General features: G+C 45.4%; 1 protein-coding gene across 6 annotated transcripts in view; it reads left to right on the forward strand.

Annotated features, from left to right (window-relative positions):
• Positions 1-4447: 4447 nt before the first annotated feature.
• Positions 4448-19037, forward strand: part of Tnrc6a (trinucleotide repeat containing adaptor 6A) — an 85476-nt gene continuing 70886 nt past the window's right edge. For 5 of the 6 annotated variants that reach the window (XM_042689772.1, XM_042689774.1, XM_042689776.1 and 2 more), the window contains exons 1-2: positions 4485-4640; positions 5033-5080. In XM_042689772.1, the coding sequence (XP_042545706.1) occupies positions 4636-4640; positions 5033-5080 (53 nt within the window). In that variant the 5' untranslated portion in view covers positions 4485-4635. Of the gene's footprint in view, positions 4641-5032; positions 5081-19037 lie in introns of all 6 variants that reach the window. The other variant, XM_042689773.1, reaches the window with a different exon arrangement.

The following is a 19037-nucleotide window of genomic DNA, read 5'->3' on the forward strand; positions in this document are numbered from 1 at the left end:
GCAGCTGAGTTGTCAGTAGTTGCTAGGGTTTGAATGATGAAGGGGACTGTTCAGCTTACTGAAAAGAAAGGATGCTGGGGGTCTGTGGCTCATGCTTGTAATCCTAGCTACTGGAGAGGTGAGATCAGAATGACTGCAGGTCCCCATTAACCTGGGCATAATAGTACACTTCTGTCCTTAGTGGGAAGCATAAATACGAGGATCATGGTCCTCGCAGGCTTGGACAAAAGTTGAGATGTCAAAAATAACCAGAGTAAAAAGGGCTGGAGGTGTGGCTCAAGTGGTAGAGAACCTGCCTAGAAAGTTCAAACCCTGAGTTCAAAACCCAATATCCCAAGGTGGGAAGAGAAAGAATAAGACCATGACTTGGCACTGGGCTTCCATCTTTCTTCTTCTGGTGCTGCTTCTTCTGCTGCTGCTTCTGCTTCTCCTTCTTCTTCCTCTTCTCTTTCCTCCTCTTCTCTCCCCCCCCCCCTTCTTCTTGGGACTTGAACTCAGGGCCTGGACACTGTCCCTGAGCTTCTCTTGCTCAAGGCTAGCACTCTACTACTTGAACCACAGAACCACCTCTGGCTTTTTCTGTTTATATGGTACTGAGGAATCCAACCCAGGGCTTTATGCATGCTAGGCAAGCACTCTACCACTAAGCCACTAAGCCACATTCCCAGCCCCTCCTTCCTTCCCTCCTCTCCTTCTCCCTCCCCCTCCCCCTCCCTTCCCTCCCTTTCTTTCTCTCTCTCTTTCTCTCTCTCTTATACTTGAGCTCAAGGCCTGAGCATGGCATTTTTACCCTCAAGGCTAGTGCTCTACCACTTGAGCCACAGCTCTACTTCCAGCTTTTTGAAGGGTTAATTGGTGATTAGAGTCCTTACAGACTTTCCTGCTCAGGCTGGCTTCAAACCTTGATCCTCAGATCTCAGCTTTGTGAGTATGTAATTACAGGCTTGAGCCACCTGTATCTGGCTTCCATCTTTCTTCTTTGACCTTCTCCTACATACTAAGTTTAGGTGCCACGTTATTATAAAGCATCTAGCACAGTCTCATACAGTAAACGCTGAACTTTAGCCAGGAAGCAGTTTCAGGTGGGGGTGGGGGTGAGTAATCCAGCTCCTGTGGACAAAGCTTCAGGAAATCACATCATGGTTTCTCTGGGGCTGGCTGGGAATTACTGCCAGGGTTCCTTAGCCTTGGTGGTATTGGCGTTTTGGTGATACAGTTGTATTGTGGAACACTCATTGTCCTACTCATTTGAGGATTTAGCAGGATCCCTAAACCCTACACATAAGATACCAGTAGCACCCAGTGTGCCAACTGAAAATCAGGCATTGCCAAAAATCCCCGTCACCACTGCAAAATCACCTCAGTTGATTTATTCAGGCCTAAGAATGAAGGAAAAAAAATCAGCTGATTTTTTTAAACAGCTGTGCAAATGTTGATAAATACTGCTATTTTCATTGCCTTATGCTATTGTGGAAAATTATTCAGAAACCTGGCATGAAAACATATTGTGTTACGTATATAGGCGCTTTAAAAAACAACAACAAACTTTTAAAGAAATGCTGTTCTGGCTATTCTGGAGGCTACATCTGAGGATCAAAGTTCAAAGCCAGCCTGGGCAGGAAAGTCCAGTAAGACTCTGATCTCAAATTAACTAGGAAAAAGCTCAAAGTGGAGCTGTGGCTCAACTAGGAGAGTACTAGCTTTGGGGGAAAAGCTAAGGATAGTTCCAAGGTCTTGAGTTCAAACCCCACTACTGGCATGCACGCACACGCGCGCGCGCGCACACACACACACACACACACACAGTTAAAGAATTTTTACATTTCAAGTATAAACATGCCAGGTACCATTGTCAGTGGCTTAAACCTATGATCTTAGCTATTCAGGAGGCTGAGCCCTGAATCAAATGATAAGCCAGCCTCCAGCCCTGGTAAAAGAATCATAGTGATCCTATCTCAATTAACCAGCTAAAAGCTGGACTAGAGGTATGGCTCACGTGGTAGATCACCAGCCATGTGTAAGCAGAAGAAAAGAGTACCAGGCCCTGAGTTCAAGCACATTGTACTGGGGGTGAGGAGGGGGGGATTTAGGTGACCCCTAGAGTGAGATTTTTGAGAAAGTAAAAGACAATATATTTAAAATGCAAAGAAGGAATTTTTAGATTTCAAGAGCATTGTATGGAATGGATACACATACATTTGTGAATATACATGTATATATTTGTGTCTGTGTTGTATTTCTATATTACTTATAGATATGCATTGTCTTATTATATATATATATTTCATCCACACCCATGTATCTTATAGTATCTACTTGTTTCTTACTGTACCAGTGATGATTTTTTTTTTTTTAGTAGTTAGAATTATAGACATGTGCCACCATCACTTGGCCTGGAAACTGCTTTATAACTCTTGTATTGCCTTTTATCCTCTAGTATCTCTGGTTTTTTTTTTTTTTTTTTGGTGGTGATGGGCTTGAACTCAGGGCCTGGGCACTGTTTCTGAGCTCTATTGCTTAAGGCTAGTGCTCTACCACTTTGAGCCACAACGCTTTTTTTTTTTCCTAGTGGTTAATTGAGGATGAGAGTCTCAGACTTTTCTTGGCCGGGCTGGATTCGATCACTGGTTCTCAGATCTCAGCCTCCTGAATAGCTAGGATTACAGGTATGAGCCATCAGTGTCCAGCTGTAGCTCTATTTTTTTTTTTTTAAATGCCATCTCCTTATTAATAGACATTTTGGCCATTTATACATTAAAAAAAAAATTCACCTTCCATGCTGGGACTGAGCTCTTTGGTGATGAGATACTTTATAGAAACGTTTATTTCCGGAGCAGAAATGCATGCACGAGCAACTGCTGAGTCAAAGCAGCCCAACAATCCAGTGGATCAAAATCCCTTTCAAACCTCATAACTTGCTTTAGATCTACTGTGTGTGTGTGTGTGTGTGTGTGTGTGTGAGGAGGGGTTCCTTGGGGCCTGAAATCAGGGCGCTTGCCCCTGAGATTTTGTGTGTGTGTGTCAGTCGTGGGGCCTGAACTCTGGGCCTGGGCGCTGTCCCTCAGCTCTTCAGCTCAAGGCCAGCATTCCATCCCTTGAGCCACAGTGCCACTTTCGGTTTTCCGATGGTTTATTGCAGAGAAGAGTCTCATGGACTTTCCTGCCCAGGCTGGCTTTGAACCGCGATCCTCAGATCTCAGCCTCCTGAGTAGCTAGGATGACAGGCGTGAGCCACCAGCGCCCGGCTGTTCCTGAGCTGCTTCTTTTTCTTTTTCTTGATCAAGGCTAGTCCTCTACCCCTTGAGCCAGAGCTCCACTTCCGACTTTTTGCTGGTTCGTGAGAGCGGTCAGGGTCTCACGGGCCTTTCCCGGGGCAGCTCAGCGTCGAGCTTGCGATCCTCCGATCTCTCCAGGCGGGAGCCGCGGGCTGCGGGGTGAGGCCGCCTTCCTGGAGCGGAGGGGTCCAGACTCTCGGTCGGAGGCTCCCTCGCGGGGCCCAAGGTCAACAGCAAGCAGGGAGCGGCCGGGCCCGCCGCCCCCGCCGCCGCTGTGCGCGCCGCTCGCCGGGGTGGGATCCGCGGGGCGCGGGGGCCGGCGGCGGGGGCGGAAACTCGGGTCGCAGGGGGAGGGCGGGAGGAAGAGGAGGAAGGGGCGGGGCGAGGAGAGGCGGGAGGTGGGGGGAGAGGCCGGGGGGGAGAGGCCGGGAGGGGAGAGGCGGGGGGGGGGAGGCCGGGGGGGGAGGGGGGGAGAGGCCGGGGGGGAGAGGCGGGGCGAGGAGAGGCGGGAGGGGGGAGGAGGCCGGGGGAGGGAGAGGCGGGGGGGCGAGGAGAGGCGGGAGGGGGGGGAGGCCGTTGGGGGAGGCCTGGGGGGGGGCGAGGCGGGAGGGGGGGAGAGGCCGGGGGGGAGGGGTGCCGGGGGGGCCGAGGGGGAGGCCGGGGGGGCGAGGAGAGGCGGGAGGGAGGGAGGCCGGGGGGAGGCCGGGGGGAGAGGCCGGGGGGAGAGGCCGGGGGGGGGGAGGCCGGGGGAGAGGCCGGGGGAGAGTCGGGGGGGGAGGGGGAGGCCGGGGGGGAGAGGCTGGGGGGGAGGCCGGGGGGAGAGGCCGGGGGGGAGAGGCCGGGGGGGGGCGAGGGGCCCCGGTCAGGCCGGAGCCCGCCAGGGCGCCCAGGGCCTCGGGGTTCGGGGTGCGCCGGGCTGCCCGGTGCCGTCCTCGGAGTCAGTGGGACCCTCTCCCCCACCCCACCCCCGGAGGCCTCCCCCCCCCGTCCGCCGAACCCCGGGGTTGTTGCCAAGCGTTTGGCTGCTCGGTGGTGTTAGTTGCTAGGGCCTCCATCTTGGGAAGGGGGGTGTGTGTGTGTGTGGAGGGAAAATGGGCCGCGGAGCCGCGGTGCCCCGGAAGTAGTTTCCGAGCGGGCCATTCACTTCCGGTGTGGGGCCTGCGGCGGCGGCGGCGGCGGCAGCGGCTGTGGCGGCGGCGCGGCGGCGGCGGCGGCGGCGGCAGCGGCGGCCAGAGGGGGGGATTCGGTGTAGAAAATGGCGCTGGTGCAGCGGCTCGGGCCTCTCCCCGCGGCGCTGCGGAGGGCTTGAGGCTCGCGAGCCTGCCTCACCGCGCCCCATTCGCTCGTGCACTTTACACACATGAGGTGAGCGGAGCGGGGCGGGCGGGGGGGGGGGGTGGAGGGGGCGGGGGGGGGGGCGCCGGGCGGGGAGGAGCCTCGGGCGCTGCCGCAGGGCCCGCCGGTGCGGGCGGCGGCGGCGGCGGCGGCGGCGGCCCCGGGGCCTGGCGGGAGGGCGCGGGCACGCGCGGCTGCGGACGCCGGGCTCGGGTTTTGCACCCCACCCGCGTCTCCCGACCGCAGTGGGGGGGGGGCTGCGCGGACCCCCCTCCCTCCCCCCTCCGCCGCGGTGCGCGGCCTCCCCTCCCCCACGCGCCGCGCGGGCTCGGTTTTCACGCGCATTCCCCCCCCTCTCTCCTCCCCCTCCCTCTCCCTCCCTCCCCCCCCTTTTTTTTTTTTCTTTTGGTCTTCTGTTGCAGAGAATTGGAAGCTAAAGCTACCAAAGACGTAGAGAGGAATCTCAGCAGGTAAGAGGGGCGAGCTTGCACGTATTTATTTTCTTCCAGCCTCTTCCCCCTTCCACCTTCCCCCCTCCACACACACACACACCTCAGTTTATCATCGTGGATGCAATGCCCACCCCGGTCCATCACCACCCCCCCGATCTGGATCTAGAAGTTGTCCCCCTGTCTGTCATTCGTGTGAATATTCACACGCAGGCATTCGGGAGAAACGGCCCCGGGGAATATTGCATTGGAAGGTTTGCGAGGGAAGGAGGAGGGGGGGGAGGAGAGGATGCGTAATTACGTGTGTGTGTGTGTGTGTGTGTGTGTGCTGCTATGGTTTTTTTTTTTTTTTTTTCCCCTCCTCCTTCTTCTTCCTTTATTAAAAAGAAGCAAAAAAGCAATTCTTGTAAACTTAGTTAAAGCATTCTCACCCTTTTAGGATTTAATTAGGGGACTGGTGCATTAATTACTATTGTAAATGGTTTGCAGGCATTGTGTGACTCATGATTGAGACAGGCCCTTATGGCGGGTTGTCAAACTGTTTTGGCTTCCCCGTTATTACTTTGTAGCTCAAATTGTTGCCTTTATAAAAAGATACTATGTGTTCGCATTTCTCTCTCCCTGCCACCCCCCCCCCCCACCTCTCCCCTACACATTGTAGGCCTGCTGGATTGGGTTGTATTGGAGACTGTTTTGCCCTTGAACTTTACCAAGCTTAAACTGCTGTTTTGTTTTCCTTTGAAACTACATTTCAAGCCTCTCTGTTCAGCGTGTGCTCTTTTTTTTTATCAGCTGATAAAATAATTAAACTATTCCCAGTAAAATACTTGCCTCTCCTGTATTGACTTTTGTACTTTTAAAAAACATCAAATCTTCGTGGGAAGGGGGCTTTTTGTTGATGTGTTGTTGTTTTCTTAAATGATGCATTTACAGTAATATTTTGTGGAGCTGTAATGGCTTACTTGCAGTGTTGTTTAACTCATTTTGGAATTCACTTTGCCTCCCAGTCTTTAAAATTTTTTTACTCACCTTTCTCTTTTGCATCATATTGAGACACTGGAAAGACTTGGTGGAGCTTAAGCCAATCTTTTACTATTTTCACTCAGGGGGGTAAAGCAGAATGTCACCTTGTTTTGGATCTTAATGTCCTTTACCCTTTGACTATTGAAAATTTAGACTTTTGTTGGGGTGGTTATTATAAACACTCAACAACTCAAAATATCTGAATGTTTTTCACCATATAGAATTGTTCCAAGTTTCTGGCTCTTGTGTTTTATAAATAGTAAATCTGTTTAGGTGGTAGGTAAACAATTTGTTCTTTTGGCCAAAGGATGGGCAACGTGAGTTTACCCAATAAGATTCTTCTGTGTCTCAAAATCATTATGGGATCACCTAAAGAAAATTGAGCCTGATATATCATTGGCTGAATAACTGCTTGTTGGGCTTTCAAACAACAAGTTTTGTTGGCAGAACTCTTAAGTAATAAGACGGAATGAAAGCAGTGTGGTTGAGTTCCTAATGTATTTTGTGTAGCAGCAAAAGCTTGCAGTTTAGGTTTGTTTCTCCTGCCATTTCTTTTGTGCCAGCTAACTGTATGTAGGCATAGTTCGATGATCGTATCTTAGGACTTAAACATTGCTGTGCCACAGGTATAAACTCATATTTTTACGATTGAGCAGAATTTCTGAATTGGTTATGTATCAAAGTTTGGATCCCAGCTCTGCTGCTTAAAATATGACCTTGACTCTTGGCATGTCACCTAGCCACTCTGATCTATAAAATGAGACCTAGACCAGCCAGAGGCTAAGGTCTGTTGGCCTTTTTTTTTTTTTCCCTCTGTTGTGGAGCTTGAATTCAGGGCCTGGACACTGTCCCTGACCTGCTTTGTGCTCAAAGCTAACACTCTACTTCTTGAGCCACAGTGCCACTTTCAGTTTTTGAGTGGTTAATTGGAGATAAGAGTCTCTCGGAGACATTTCTTCCCTTGGCTGGTTTCGAACCGAGATCCTCAGATCTGTCTCCTGAGTAGCTAGGATTACAGGCATGAGCCACTGGTGCCCAGTGGTCCCCCTTGGCTTTTATTTTATAATAAGGAGTTAAATACTGTCAGTGTCCACAGAGGACTTACATTTGCTAGGAAAAGTTTAAGTACGAAAGTGATGGCAATACAAAGTAGACCATGTAGGGACAAGAAGGGTCAGAGGGCAGTGCTATTCCAGCGATATTGCTTAAGGATGTAATAAACAGCAAAGAGATTTTAGTGCAGTGCGTCCAGTAAAGGAACACTGTAAAGGTAGAAGAGGGGATCAGATGGGCAAAAGCTAACTCCTCTCCTCAAACCAGGCTGTACCTGTCTTTACCCTTCAGTGTTCTTGCAGGAAGTCAAGGCTTGTGCTCATTTAGTTGGGGCTAGGTGAGAGGGAGTGGAAGAATGTAAGCTAAATACTGAATTTGTTAAACACTGTCAGGCACACTGGTCTGAAGACTTTATTTGGATTCATCTGATCTTTGAAAGATCTTTGTGAAGTAGGGGCTATTATGCCTGTTTCACAAGAATTTAAGTACCTCGTAGGAGGCCAAACCGCTGGTGATTGGGGGAGCTTTTAGGCCTGGAAAGCTATTTAAATTGTTTCTTGTTAAAAAGGTGTTTCTTTACTTTGAAAAACTTGATGGTTTCCTGTGGGAGACAGAATCCCCAGATGCATGCAGGATGTTTTGGTCAGGGTTTCTCATCCTGGACACAGTTGACATTTCGGAGCAGATGATTCTTGTGAGGATTGTCGTGTGCATCATAGGATGTTCCGCCTTTGCCAGTAGTGCAACCTGTGGTGTTTGTAGCAACAAAGGCTGTATCCAGATTTGGTAGAGTGCCTTGGGGTGGAACCTTGGACAATGTCAGTTTTTTGAGATCTTTGTCCTGGGGTTTGAACTCAGGGCCTGGGTGCTGTCCCTGAGCTTCTTTTGCTCAAGGCTAGCGTTTTACCACTTGAGCCACAGCTCCATTTCCCCCTTTTGGTGGTTAGTTGGAGATAAGAGTCTCGGACTTCCCTGCTTGGGCTGGCTTTTCCAACCTGGCGTCCTCCAATTTCAGTCTCCTGAGTTAGCAAGTATTTTATAGGTGTGGCCCTTTGCTGCCTCGCTCTTTCTCTGGATTTTTAACATTTGAAAAGCCCTAAACTTAGGTTGGATTCATTTAAATATTAGTACCGTGTAAATGCAAACCCTGCATGGGGCTCTTCACCTTGGAGGGTTTGGTCTCTTGCATATCTGAGACAGGCCACCATTTTCTTGTGCTAAGCAGTGAGTCCTTAAGACGTAATTCCAGGTACCAGTTCCAGTTAAAAATTTTTAGTTTTTTGCCTTAGGTAAAATATTTAGCCTTTCAAACTCGATGTTGGCTGTTAGAATCGTCAGTACCATGCCCATTCAGAAGAGGGAGCTATCACATTTAGCTGATGGCAGTTGCTATTGGAACAGAACTTTCAAGGGCAAAATAAATTTTGACTGTGGCAGAGAGCACTCATTTTAAGAACAACAGCAGCAGGGGACAAATTCAGTAGATCCATACCATTTTGATAGCAAGAGGGTAGTAGTTGAGTTGGATTGTCATATAAGACATTTGTAAAATGCAAACTGATTGGGGCCAGATGTGAAGATTCTTGACTATCGAGTTCAGCCTGTGCTGAAATTTTGTAGGGGAACCATCGTGGTTTTGGGGATCGTGTACTAGCAAAAAATCTTGTATTCTGGGATTAGCAAAGAAGTTTATTTACAGGAGATAGCTAGAAGGCAGATAGGCAGGAGTTGATTGAGACTTGAGTTAAAATCGTGGTTGAAGACTACAGGCAGGGTACTGAGGAAGTGCAACCTGGGATTTGGCCGCTGATGAGTCATGAGAGAGTCAAAATACCTGGGGGAGGAGGGCTGTCTTAATCTCAGATTGGAGGACTCTCTTCAGACTGAAGAGTAAGGTCAGAGCAGAAACAGGAGTTTGTCTGGGAGAGGGCAAGAATAAGTTTGCCAGTTGTTTTAAAGAACGTCACCAGGGCTGGGAAGGTGGCTCAGTGGTAGAGTGCTTGCCTTGCATGCCTGAGGCCCTGGGTTCGATTCCTCAGCACCACATAAGCAAAAAGAAAAAAGCCCGAAGTGGTGCTGTGGCTCAAGTGGTAGATCGCTAGCCTTGAGCTGAAAAGCTGAGGGACAGCGCCCAGGCCCAGAGTTCAGGCCCCACAACCGGACCCCCTCCCCCAAAAAAAGTCACCAGTACAACTCCCCTGATCTAATTTTTTAAAAGTATTTTTGGAGACTAAAGTCATTGTGTCACTGAATATTTAGGTCTAGCCCATGACCTTTTCAGATCTGGCCCATGACCTTAGCTAGAGATAGGTCAGTGTTCTGACTCTTTCATTTTTCCAGTAAGAAAGTTGAGGTTGAGAGTTAAGGTTGAGATCTCCTAAATGACTTAAGGTTACAATGTCCTGCAAGTAGCAGGTCTGGAGTTCACACAGGCCTTTGGCTCTGATTCTAATATTGTTCTCATTGTGCAGTGTTTCGTTTTAATTTCACAATAGATAAAATATAACTTTGGTTTCTCTTTTCTTTTGAAAATGTGACGATATATTTTATGCCCACTCTAGTGACGAACTTCCTGTAATATAGGCTTTGTTGTCTACAGCAGAAGTTAATATGCTACTTGTTATTTTGAGCTTTTTCCTCTGCAAACTAGCTCAAAATGCCATAGTACCACAGACATTATTAAAGGTGCTGTGTGCATTATAGTTATTAGGCTGGGACAGGTGCTACATCAGAAGAGATTAGAACAGCAGGACTAAACCAGAGCATTAGTTCTCCCTGGCTAAGGTAGGTCTTGTTCTTGTAATTCATCCATCTTTATTTTGGGGGAAAATCATCTGATTTTCTTTCTTTCTTTCTTTTTTTTGTCGGTCATGGGGCCTGAACTCGAGGCCCAGGCGCTGTCCCTCAGCTCTCAGCTCAAGGCTAGATAGTGGTCTATCACTTGAGCCACAGAGCCACTTCCGGCTTTTTCTGCTTATATGGTGCTGAGGAATCGAACCCAGGACCTCATGCATGGAAAGCAAGCACTCTACCACCGAGCCACCCTCCTAGCCCTCATCTGGTTTTCTTAAAGCCTTTCTCTTGCTTTGCTGTGATAGGGTTTGCAGGCTAACAGGTTCAATCAAATTGGTAGGCTTCTTTCCAGCTTAGTTTGGTGATGATGTGGGTAAGTCAATTGATAGAATAAATGATAGAATTGAGAGAATAAATGAATCCAGACTGTAAGCTTAATTTAAATATATGTAATAATCCTCTGTGGAAAACTTAAATAGAAGCATCATAAAAAGAATGTAATCTTCAGTCACTTGGATTTTGACATATGAAATATGTCTGAAAGTATACGTTTGACTTAAAGTCTTTTACAGTTCTGTTTTTTTTTTTTGTTTGTTTTTGTTTTTTTGGGTCCGGTCGTGGGGCCTGAACTCTGGGCCTGGGCACTGTCCCTCAGCTCTTCAGCTCAACGCTAGCGCTCTACCACTTGAGCCACAGTGCCACTTCCGGCTTTTTTCTTTTTGCTTATGTGGTGCTGAGGAATTGAACCCAGGGCCTCTGGCATGCAAGGCAAGTGCTCTACCACTGAGCCATCTTCCCAGTCCTACAGTTCTGTTTTACAGTAACCTCAGACTCAAAATATTTTCCATGACTGGAAAGACTAGAATGGTATGTATTATATGTATTCTATTCAGCCTGACTTAGGATATTTCTCACTCAAAATCTAAGAAATCTGTGCAGTGAGATTCAGGTTGAGCTTTTTTTTTTTTTTTAAACAAAATAAAGCACTGGAATTGGGTTTGTAGTAAGTGTTCCTAAAAGCTTATTTAAGTTGGTGTGGTGGTTCACAGAACCAAGGTGTAGATCCACAGTGAGACCACAGGTGATAGGAAGTTGTTAGAAAAATTGAATATGTACTTGAAAAAGAAAAAAAACAAAACCAGATAAATTTTTTAGTGTTTGTCAGATTTCCAAGGTTCATTACTTTTCAGAGATTTAAGAAATACTGCCTTACAGAGAAATGATTAAAAGAATAGAACTGAGATTTCTAAAGAAAGTAATCCACTAAGGCATAGCTTGTTTGAATCTTGAAAAAACAAACACAAAAACATGAGCATATATATATATTCATATATGGAGATTAAAATTTCCAGTTAAGATGTCTTATTTTAAACATGATTTTCATTCTGTAGTTGTTTGAGTTGGCTACAAAGCTGAAATCCTAACATTTACACCCTTGTAACCAGGGAAGAGCATCATGCATTTTCGGCCCCAGTGCATTATGTGACGATGACTCGGCTGACTTCCCATTTCAAATGGAATGCTCAAAACAGATTGAAACCTGGCGGAGGAGTATTGTACTTTGAACCTTACAGGGTATTTTCTGCAAACAGCCATTGATTGAATTTGGTATAATAACAAGACTAAACCAGCTCACTTGTTTTGCTGCTTTTCCTGGTGCGTTTCAGCCAGCAAGCATTTATTGAGCAGTTTGCTGCAATGATATTGAATATTTTTATAGTTAGGGCATCTGTACCATGTTGACTTTTGTCAACAATGTATGGACAAGCAGGAGGGGACCATAGTGCTCTATTGTGCCTAAGTATGTGCTGATTTTAAGCATTATTTCACTCAGTTAACCGATTATACAAAGAATGTTAGAGAACTACATTCTGTTTGTGAATCCCTAAGCAATATGATGCATATAAAGGAAAATCTTAAAAGAAAGGACATAAAATGTGTTCCCTATACTGCTGGCTGTCAGTCTTCAGCTAAGCCACAGTTGTGAGCTGGCCCATCACTATTTGCTAGAATCCATTGCTGGTTCCCCTGGTGACTAGAATTAAAGTTCAGACTATTGTTCTGTGCTAAGTTAGCTGTGTAGAGCATCTTTTCATATCCTTAATGGCTACTTGTGTATCTAATTTGGAGAGGTGCCTATTTATATCTTTTGCTGATTTTCAAATTGGATTGTGTTTTTTTTTTGTGATTAAGTTCTAAGAATTCTTAATAGAGATTTAGGTTATGTCTTTTATTAGATATGATTTACAAGTATTTTTCTCTCTCTATTCTCTTCACCTTTTCTTTTTGGTGCTCGGGCTTGAACTCAGGGCCTAGGCCCTATCTCTTTTCATTCAGAGTTGCCACTCTGCCACTTGAGCCATACCTCTACTTCTGGCTTTTTGGTTAATTGGAGATAAAAGTCTCATGAACTTTCCTGGCTGGACTGGCTGAGAAACCTCAATCCTCAGATCTCAGCAGTCTCCTAAGCATCTAGGATTACAGGTGTGAGCAATCTGGCACCTGATTTCTCTTCACCTTTTTTTTTTTGTACTGGGGCTTGAACTCAGGCCCAGGACACTGTCTCTGAGCTTTATCTGCTCAAGGCTAGCACTCTACCATGTGAGCCACAGCTCCACTTCTAGATTTTTTGGGGATAACAATCTTACGGAATTTCTTGCCTGGGTTGGATTTGAACCACCAACCTCAGATTCAAGCCTTTTGAATAGCTAGGATTATAGGTATGAGCCACTGCTACCCAAATCTCTTCACTTTTTTTTCCTCTTCCCTCCCTCCCTGCCTCCCTCCCTTCCTTCTTTCCCTCCCTCCTTCCCTCCCTCATTCCTTCCCTCCTTTCTTCTTGCTCTCTTTCTTTTGTCAGTTATGGGGCTTGAACTCAGGACCTGGGCACTGTCCCTAAACTTCTTTTGCTCAAGGCTAGCACTCTACCACTTGAGCCACAGTGCCACTTCTGGCTTTTTCTGTTTTTGTGGTACTGAGGACTTGAACCCAGGGCTTCATGTGTCCTAGGCAAGTGCTGTACCACTAAGCCACATTCTCAACCCCTCTCTTCACTTTCTTAATGGTGTGCTTTGAAGCTATACAAAGGATTTCATTGTGACATTTCTATGTATTCCAGTCTCTCCTTAGACTCCTCCCCACTTTCTAAAGCAGTTTGAGTAGGTTTTGTTGTTCTGTTTTCATACATGTCTACAATCTATATGTAATTATTAGTTATGTTGCATATATATGTTCATGTCCGTGAATATATAGTAGAACTAAAAGGTTTTAGCTTGCACATATGAGTGAAAATGTTGTATGTTGTTTTTAAGCTTGTCTTGCTCAATATGGGGTTCTCCTATTCCATCCATTTTCCTGCAAATGACACTGTTTCATTTCTCTTTATAAAACTTTTTTTTATGTGTGTGTGTATCACTTGTGGTGCTTGAACTCAGGGCCTGAGCGCTGTCCCTGAGTCTCTCTGTGTACAAGGCTATCACTCTACCAGAGCCATAGTGCCACTTCCAGTTTTTGAGTGGTTAATTGGAAATTAGAGTCTCACGGGGACTTTTCTGCCTTGGCTTGCTTTAAGCCATGATTGATCCTCAGATCTCAGCCTCCTGAGTAATTAGGATTACAGGTGTGAGCCACCAGCACCTGGCTGTTGTTTTAACAGTTTTATAGTTTTAAATTTAGGTATGTCATGTTTTGTTAATTTATTTTGTTTAGAATTTTTATTAGTGTATATATTAATTGTACATTAATATATACCCCACTAATACACATAATATATAACTAATTGCACTTACAATGAATTTAATTGTGAGATGAATATATGAAAGTATATAATTTGATCAAATTCAGCCTATTACTCTTCGTCCATCCCAGCCCCCATCATCCAGTTTCATTCTTCCCTTGTGACTGTCTCATTTTTCCAGCACTATTATTGAAAGGATTGTTGATCTTGACACCCACCTTTCTTAAAGATCATAAGTCAAGTCCTGTTTAAGGATAGATTCTCTACCATCCAGTCTCAATTACTGCAGCTCTGTAGCAGCTTAGAAATCAGGAAATGAGTTCTTCCACTTTGCTTTTGCAATTCTGCTTACTTTTCTATATACATTTTTGGGTCAGATTTTGAGTTTGTGTGTGTGCATGTGTGAGCGTGCATGCGCACATGTGCCAGTACTGGGGCTTGAGTTCAGTATAAGGTGGAATGTTGCTGCGCTCACTCGGCCCCTCCTGCCCCACTTCTGGCCTCTGGATAGTTAATTAGAGATTAAAAATCTTGTGGACTCCTCTGAGTAGTGAGGATTATAGGGCGTGAGCAGCTCTGTCTGCTTTACTTATCAGTTTCAATGAAGGCAATTGGGATTTTGGTAGGAGCTGAGTTGAATCTATGGATCAATTTTGACAGTATTGCGATGTTAATACTAAATCTTGTAGTTCATAACATAGACTCTTTTTCCACTTTAAGTCTTTAATTTTTTTTTAAAGCAGTAATGTGGGTTTTAGTATAAAAATTTTGCTTTCGTGAAATCTATTCCTAAGTATTAAAATTTTTTGGGCGGGGGGAGGGTCCAGTCGTGGGGCCTGAACTCTGGGCCTGGGCACTGGCCCTCAGCTCTTCAGCTCAAGGCTAGTGCTCTACCACTTGAGCCACAGCACCACTTCCGGCTTTTTTCTTTTGCTTATGTGGTGCTGAGGAATCGAACCCAGGGCCTCATGAATGCAAGGCAAGCACTCTACCACTGAGCCACCTTCCCAGCCCCAGTATTGAAATTTTTTTCGATGCTATCATAAATGGAATTGTTTCCTTGATTTGTTAATTGGTTAAATTGAACTAGGGATTGAGCCCAGGGCACCAAGAATGCTAAGCATGCACTCTGCTTCTGAGCTGTAGCCTCAGTCTGTTGTCTGTGAATAGGTTTACAGGCTCCTTTCCTGTCCCGTGGTATTTGCTGAGCTCTCTCTGCTTTTCTTCCCCTCTTCTTCCCTCCCCTTTTTAGTTTAAGTTCTAGCACAGTATTGAATGAGGTGTGGCAAGATTGGACATTACAACTTCAAGAAAAAGTATTTCATCTTTTACAATGGCATTGTGAGTTGTGGACCCTTGTTAGATGCCTTTAAGTTTCCTCCATTCCTGGTTGGATTAGTCTGCTTGGATCTTGTCAACTGCTTTTTCTTGCTATATTGAAATTGTCATGTTTTTGTGCTTAACTCTATTAACATGTTATATCAGTTTCATATGTTAAATCAGCTTTGCATTCTTGAAATAAATTTCACTTATGAAGTCCTTTTTATGTTACCAGATTCAATTTATCAGACTCTTTTGTTTGTTTTGGTCCTGGGGCTTGAACTCATGGCCTGAGCTCTGTCCCTAAACATCTCTGTGCTCAAGGCTAGTGCTCTACCACTTGAGCCACAGTGCTACTTCCAGCTTTTTCTGAATAGTTTATTGGAGATAAAGAGTCTCATGGACTTTACTGCCTGGCTGTGTCAGACTCTTTTTGAGGCTATTTACATTTGCATATTTCAGGGTTTTTTTTTGTGCGTGTGTGTGGGGGGTCTGGTCGTGGGGCCTGAACTCTGGGCCTGGGCACTGTCCCTTAGCTCTTCAACTCAAGGCTAGCGCTCTACCACTTGAGCCACAGCGCCACTCCTGGCTTTTTTCTTTTTTCTTATGTGGTGCTGAGAAATTGAACCCAGGGCCTCATGCATGCAAGGTAAGCGCTCTACCACTGAGCCACCTTCCCAGCCCAGGGTTATTATTTTATAGCTTGCTCTTCTTGGATATTTTTGTCTGCTTTTGGTACCTTATCTGATTTGGTCTTGTTTGCAATCTGGGCTTAAGCAGTTAGTTTGGCATCTGCCTCATTCTGTATTATGCTGTAGTAACTGAGTTTGTAATATTCAATTTCATTATCTACTGTCTGCCTCTTTTAGTTTTAGCCTTCTTTGTGTCCTCATTACGCTTTGCTTAGGACTGAGTTTGCACATGGTTTCATATAGATTACAGTTAGATTACTTGCCATATGCACAGGGTTGAGCTGGTCTTTAAAATAGAATGTAGGCAGGAGTAAGGGTGAGTTCAGGTGTAAGTAAAGGTAAGAAAGTGGGGATTGGCATCTGACTAAGAGTGTTAGGGAGTACAATCCAAGTAGAACTGATTTGTGTCCCCACACCAGTAATTAGTCCTCTTTGGAAGAGTGAGATTAACATGTAGACTAATTAGAACATGAATATTGTTTAATTAGAGGTCACGGGTAGGTTGTGGGAGTTGGAAAAAAATGTGCAGGAACTAGTCAGTGAGTTAAATGTCAAAAGAGGAATGGAAGGCTGGGTGCTGGTGGCTCACTCCTATAATCCTAGCTACTCAGGTGGCTGAGATCTGAGTATCGTGGTTTGTAGCCAGCAGGTACAGGAAAGTCCATGAGTTTCTCATCTCCAACAAACTACTTAGAAAAGGCAGGAAGTGGCACTGTGGCTCAAGTAGAGTACTAGCCTTGAGTAGAAGCTCAGGGACAGTGCCCAGGCCCTGAGTTCAAGCAACAGGATTGGCAAAAAAAAAAAAAAAGGGAATGGGATTTATTAGATGGAAAGGGAGCAGGCTGGAGTTCTTGCTTTGGACGTCCTTTGAAAGGTTGCTTAGAGCTTCTGGTACTCAGGCTATGTAAATATCAAATGAGAATACTAGTTCTATGTTTCAAGGTTTTCTGTTCCACAATAGATAATTCTCAGACACTGTAAAAAAATATGGAAGGCTTCTGTCCTATGGTGGGGTGGGGTCTGCTTATCTTCTAATCTGACTGTTCTTAAGCTGAACTTATGCCTTAATACTAGACAAAAAGCAGTGCTGGAAGAATAGAGAAGAGTTCCTGAAGATCCCTCAGCTCATTCGTGAGTTTACCCTTCATCTCATTTGCTTTATTATTTCCCCTTATTAGATGCATATTGTTTCTACCACTTCAGAGTAGTTTGAAGTCATGACTTCATGGCTCATATATCGCCAAAAACCAAAGATAGGTTAAAAGTTATTAACAGGCTATTGACATTTGTCATAGTCTCATAATATTCTTTTTTCCCCCCAGATGGTCCTGAGGATTGAACTCAGGGCCTGGGTGCTGTCCCTGAGCTTTTGTTACTCAAGAGATCTGGCCATTTCTGGCTTTCGGTGGTTAGTTGAAGAGTTTCAAAGACATTCTCTGCACAGGCTGGCTTCGAACCATGATCCTTAGATTTTAGTTTTCTGAGTAGCTAAGATTACAGGCATGTGCCACCAGTGCCCAGCTTCTCATAATGTTATTGCCAGTCCTGGGGCTTGAATTCAAGGCCTGGGTATTGTCCCTGAGCTGCTATTGCTTAAGGCTAGTGCTCTACCACGTGAGCCACAGTTTTGCTTCTCACTTTTATGGTAGTTTATAGGAAATAAGAGTCTCGTGGACTGTCCTGATGCGGCTTGCTTCAAACTTTGATCCTCTGAATTCAGCCTACGGAATAACTAGGATTGCACGTGTGAGATACCAGGCCAGCAATAATATTGTTGAAATGAAAAAAGTTTTCTGGTTAGAGATTTAATCTAGAATCACAGGTTTTGTTTTGGTTTCATGATTGATTAGTTGTCTGTGTTTTGGGGCAACTTCTCAGTTTCTTCTGGTACAAAGGATTTGAATTTAGGGCCTTACCTGGCAAACACTCTATCACTTGAACTTCACTCTTCTGTTCTTTATTACTTTCCATATAGACTATCACCCTTTTTGCTCCAGATTGGCCTTAAACTGTTATCTTCTGGTTCTTACGGTAGCTAGAATTGTAAGGGTGAGCCTGGCTCTGTTCCCTGCCTTTTTTGTGTGTGTTGGAGGGGTGGGTGGGCTTGAACTCAGAGCCTGGGTAGTTTCTGAGTTTTTGTGCTCTAGGCTAGTGCTGTACCACTTTGAGCCACAGCTCCACTTCAGTTTTTTGGTGGCAATTAATTGGAGATAAGAGTCTCATATTGCCAAGCTCTAGTGTCTCCCTCCTGTAATCCTAGCTACTCAGGAGCCTGAGATGGATCACAGTTCAGTGCCAGTCTGGGCAAGAAAGTCTGTGAGACTTCTTCTAGATCACCACCAGAAAACGAAGTGTCACTGTGGTTCAAAATGGTAAAGTGGCTAACCTTGAGCAAAAGAGCTCAGGGACAGTGCCCAGACCTTGAGTTCAAGACCCCTGACCAACAACAAAAAAAGTCTCATAGACTTTCTAGCCCAGACTTGCTTTGAACCAGGATCCTCAGATCTTATTCTCCTGAGTTGTTAGGACCACATGCCTGGAAAACTTGTAGTTTTCCAGTGCTTAATTGGAGATAAGAGTCTCCTGCCTTGGCTGGCTTTGAACAGAGATCCTCAGATCTCAGCCTCCTGAGTAGCTAGGATTACAGGTGTGAGTCACTGACACCTGGCTCCTGTCATTCTTAAGAGGAAGATAGGCCAACTCTTCACTGTCCCTTCTACTTGTGTCTGCAAATAGGCTTCATTGCTCTTACTCTTTTTTTTTTTTGGTCCGGTCGTGGGGCCTGAACTCTGGGCCTGGGTGCTGTTCTTCAGTTCAAGGTTAGCACTCTACCACTTGAGCCACAGCGCCACTTCCGGGTTTTTTCTTTTTGCTTATGTGGTGCTGAGGAATCGAACCCAGAGCCTCAGGCATGCAAGGCAAGCGCTCTACCACTGAGCCACCTTCCCAGCCCGATTGCTCTTACTCTTATCTAACTGTGTGTTTTGTTTGTGTGATTAGCATGTCTAGAATTTCTTTATATAAGGATCTGTGGATATGTAGGCATATTTTTCTCTCTGCTTTTAGCATAAAAAGTACAGGCACTGTCATTATTATTTTTTCCCCATAATTAACTTCTTGCCTTCTCGTTTCTTTCATGTCAAGACATTGTCTTTCAGCTGTATTGTATTCCATTTGGTTAGTTAACTAACTTCTGAATTTACAGATATGTAAACTACTTGTGATTGGTCATACCCTTTAGCACATCCCCCCACCCATTATTGCCTTCTTTGCTACCTTTATGTTCACCCCTTCCTACTTCCAGAAGATAATGACTAATATTCCCTATTTTTAAAAGAAAGTACAAAACTTCATTCTATTT

Source organism: Dipodomys spectabilis, unplaced genomic scaffold (assembly GCF_019054845.1).
Source record: "Dipodomys spectabilis isolate Male_0828 unplaced genomic scaffold, ASM1905484v1 ptg000127l, whole genome shotgun sequence".
Lineage (NCBI taxonomy): Eukaryota > Metazoa > Chordata > Mammalia > Rodentia > Heteromyidae > Dipodomys > Dipodomys spectabilis.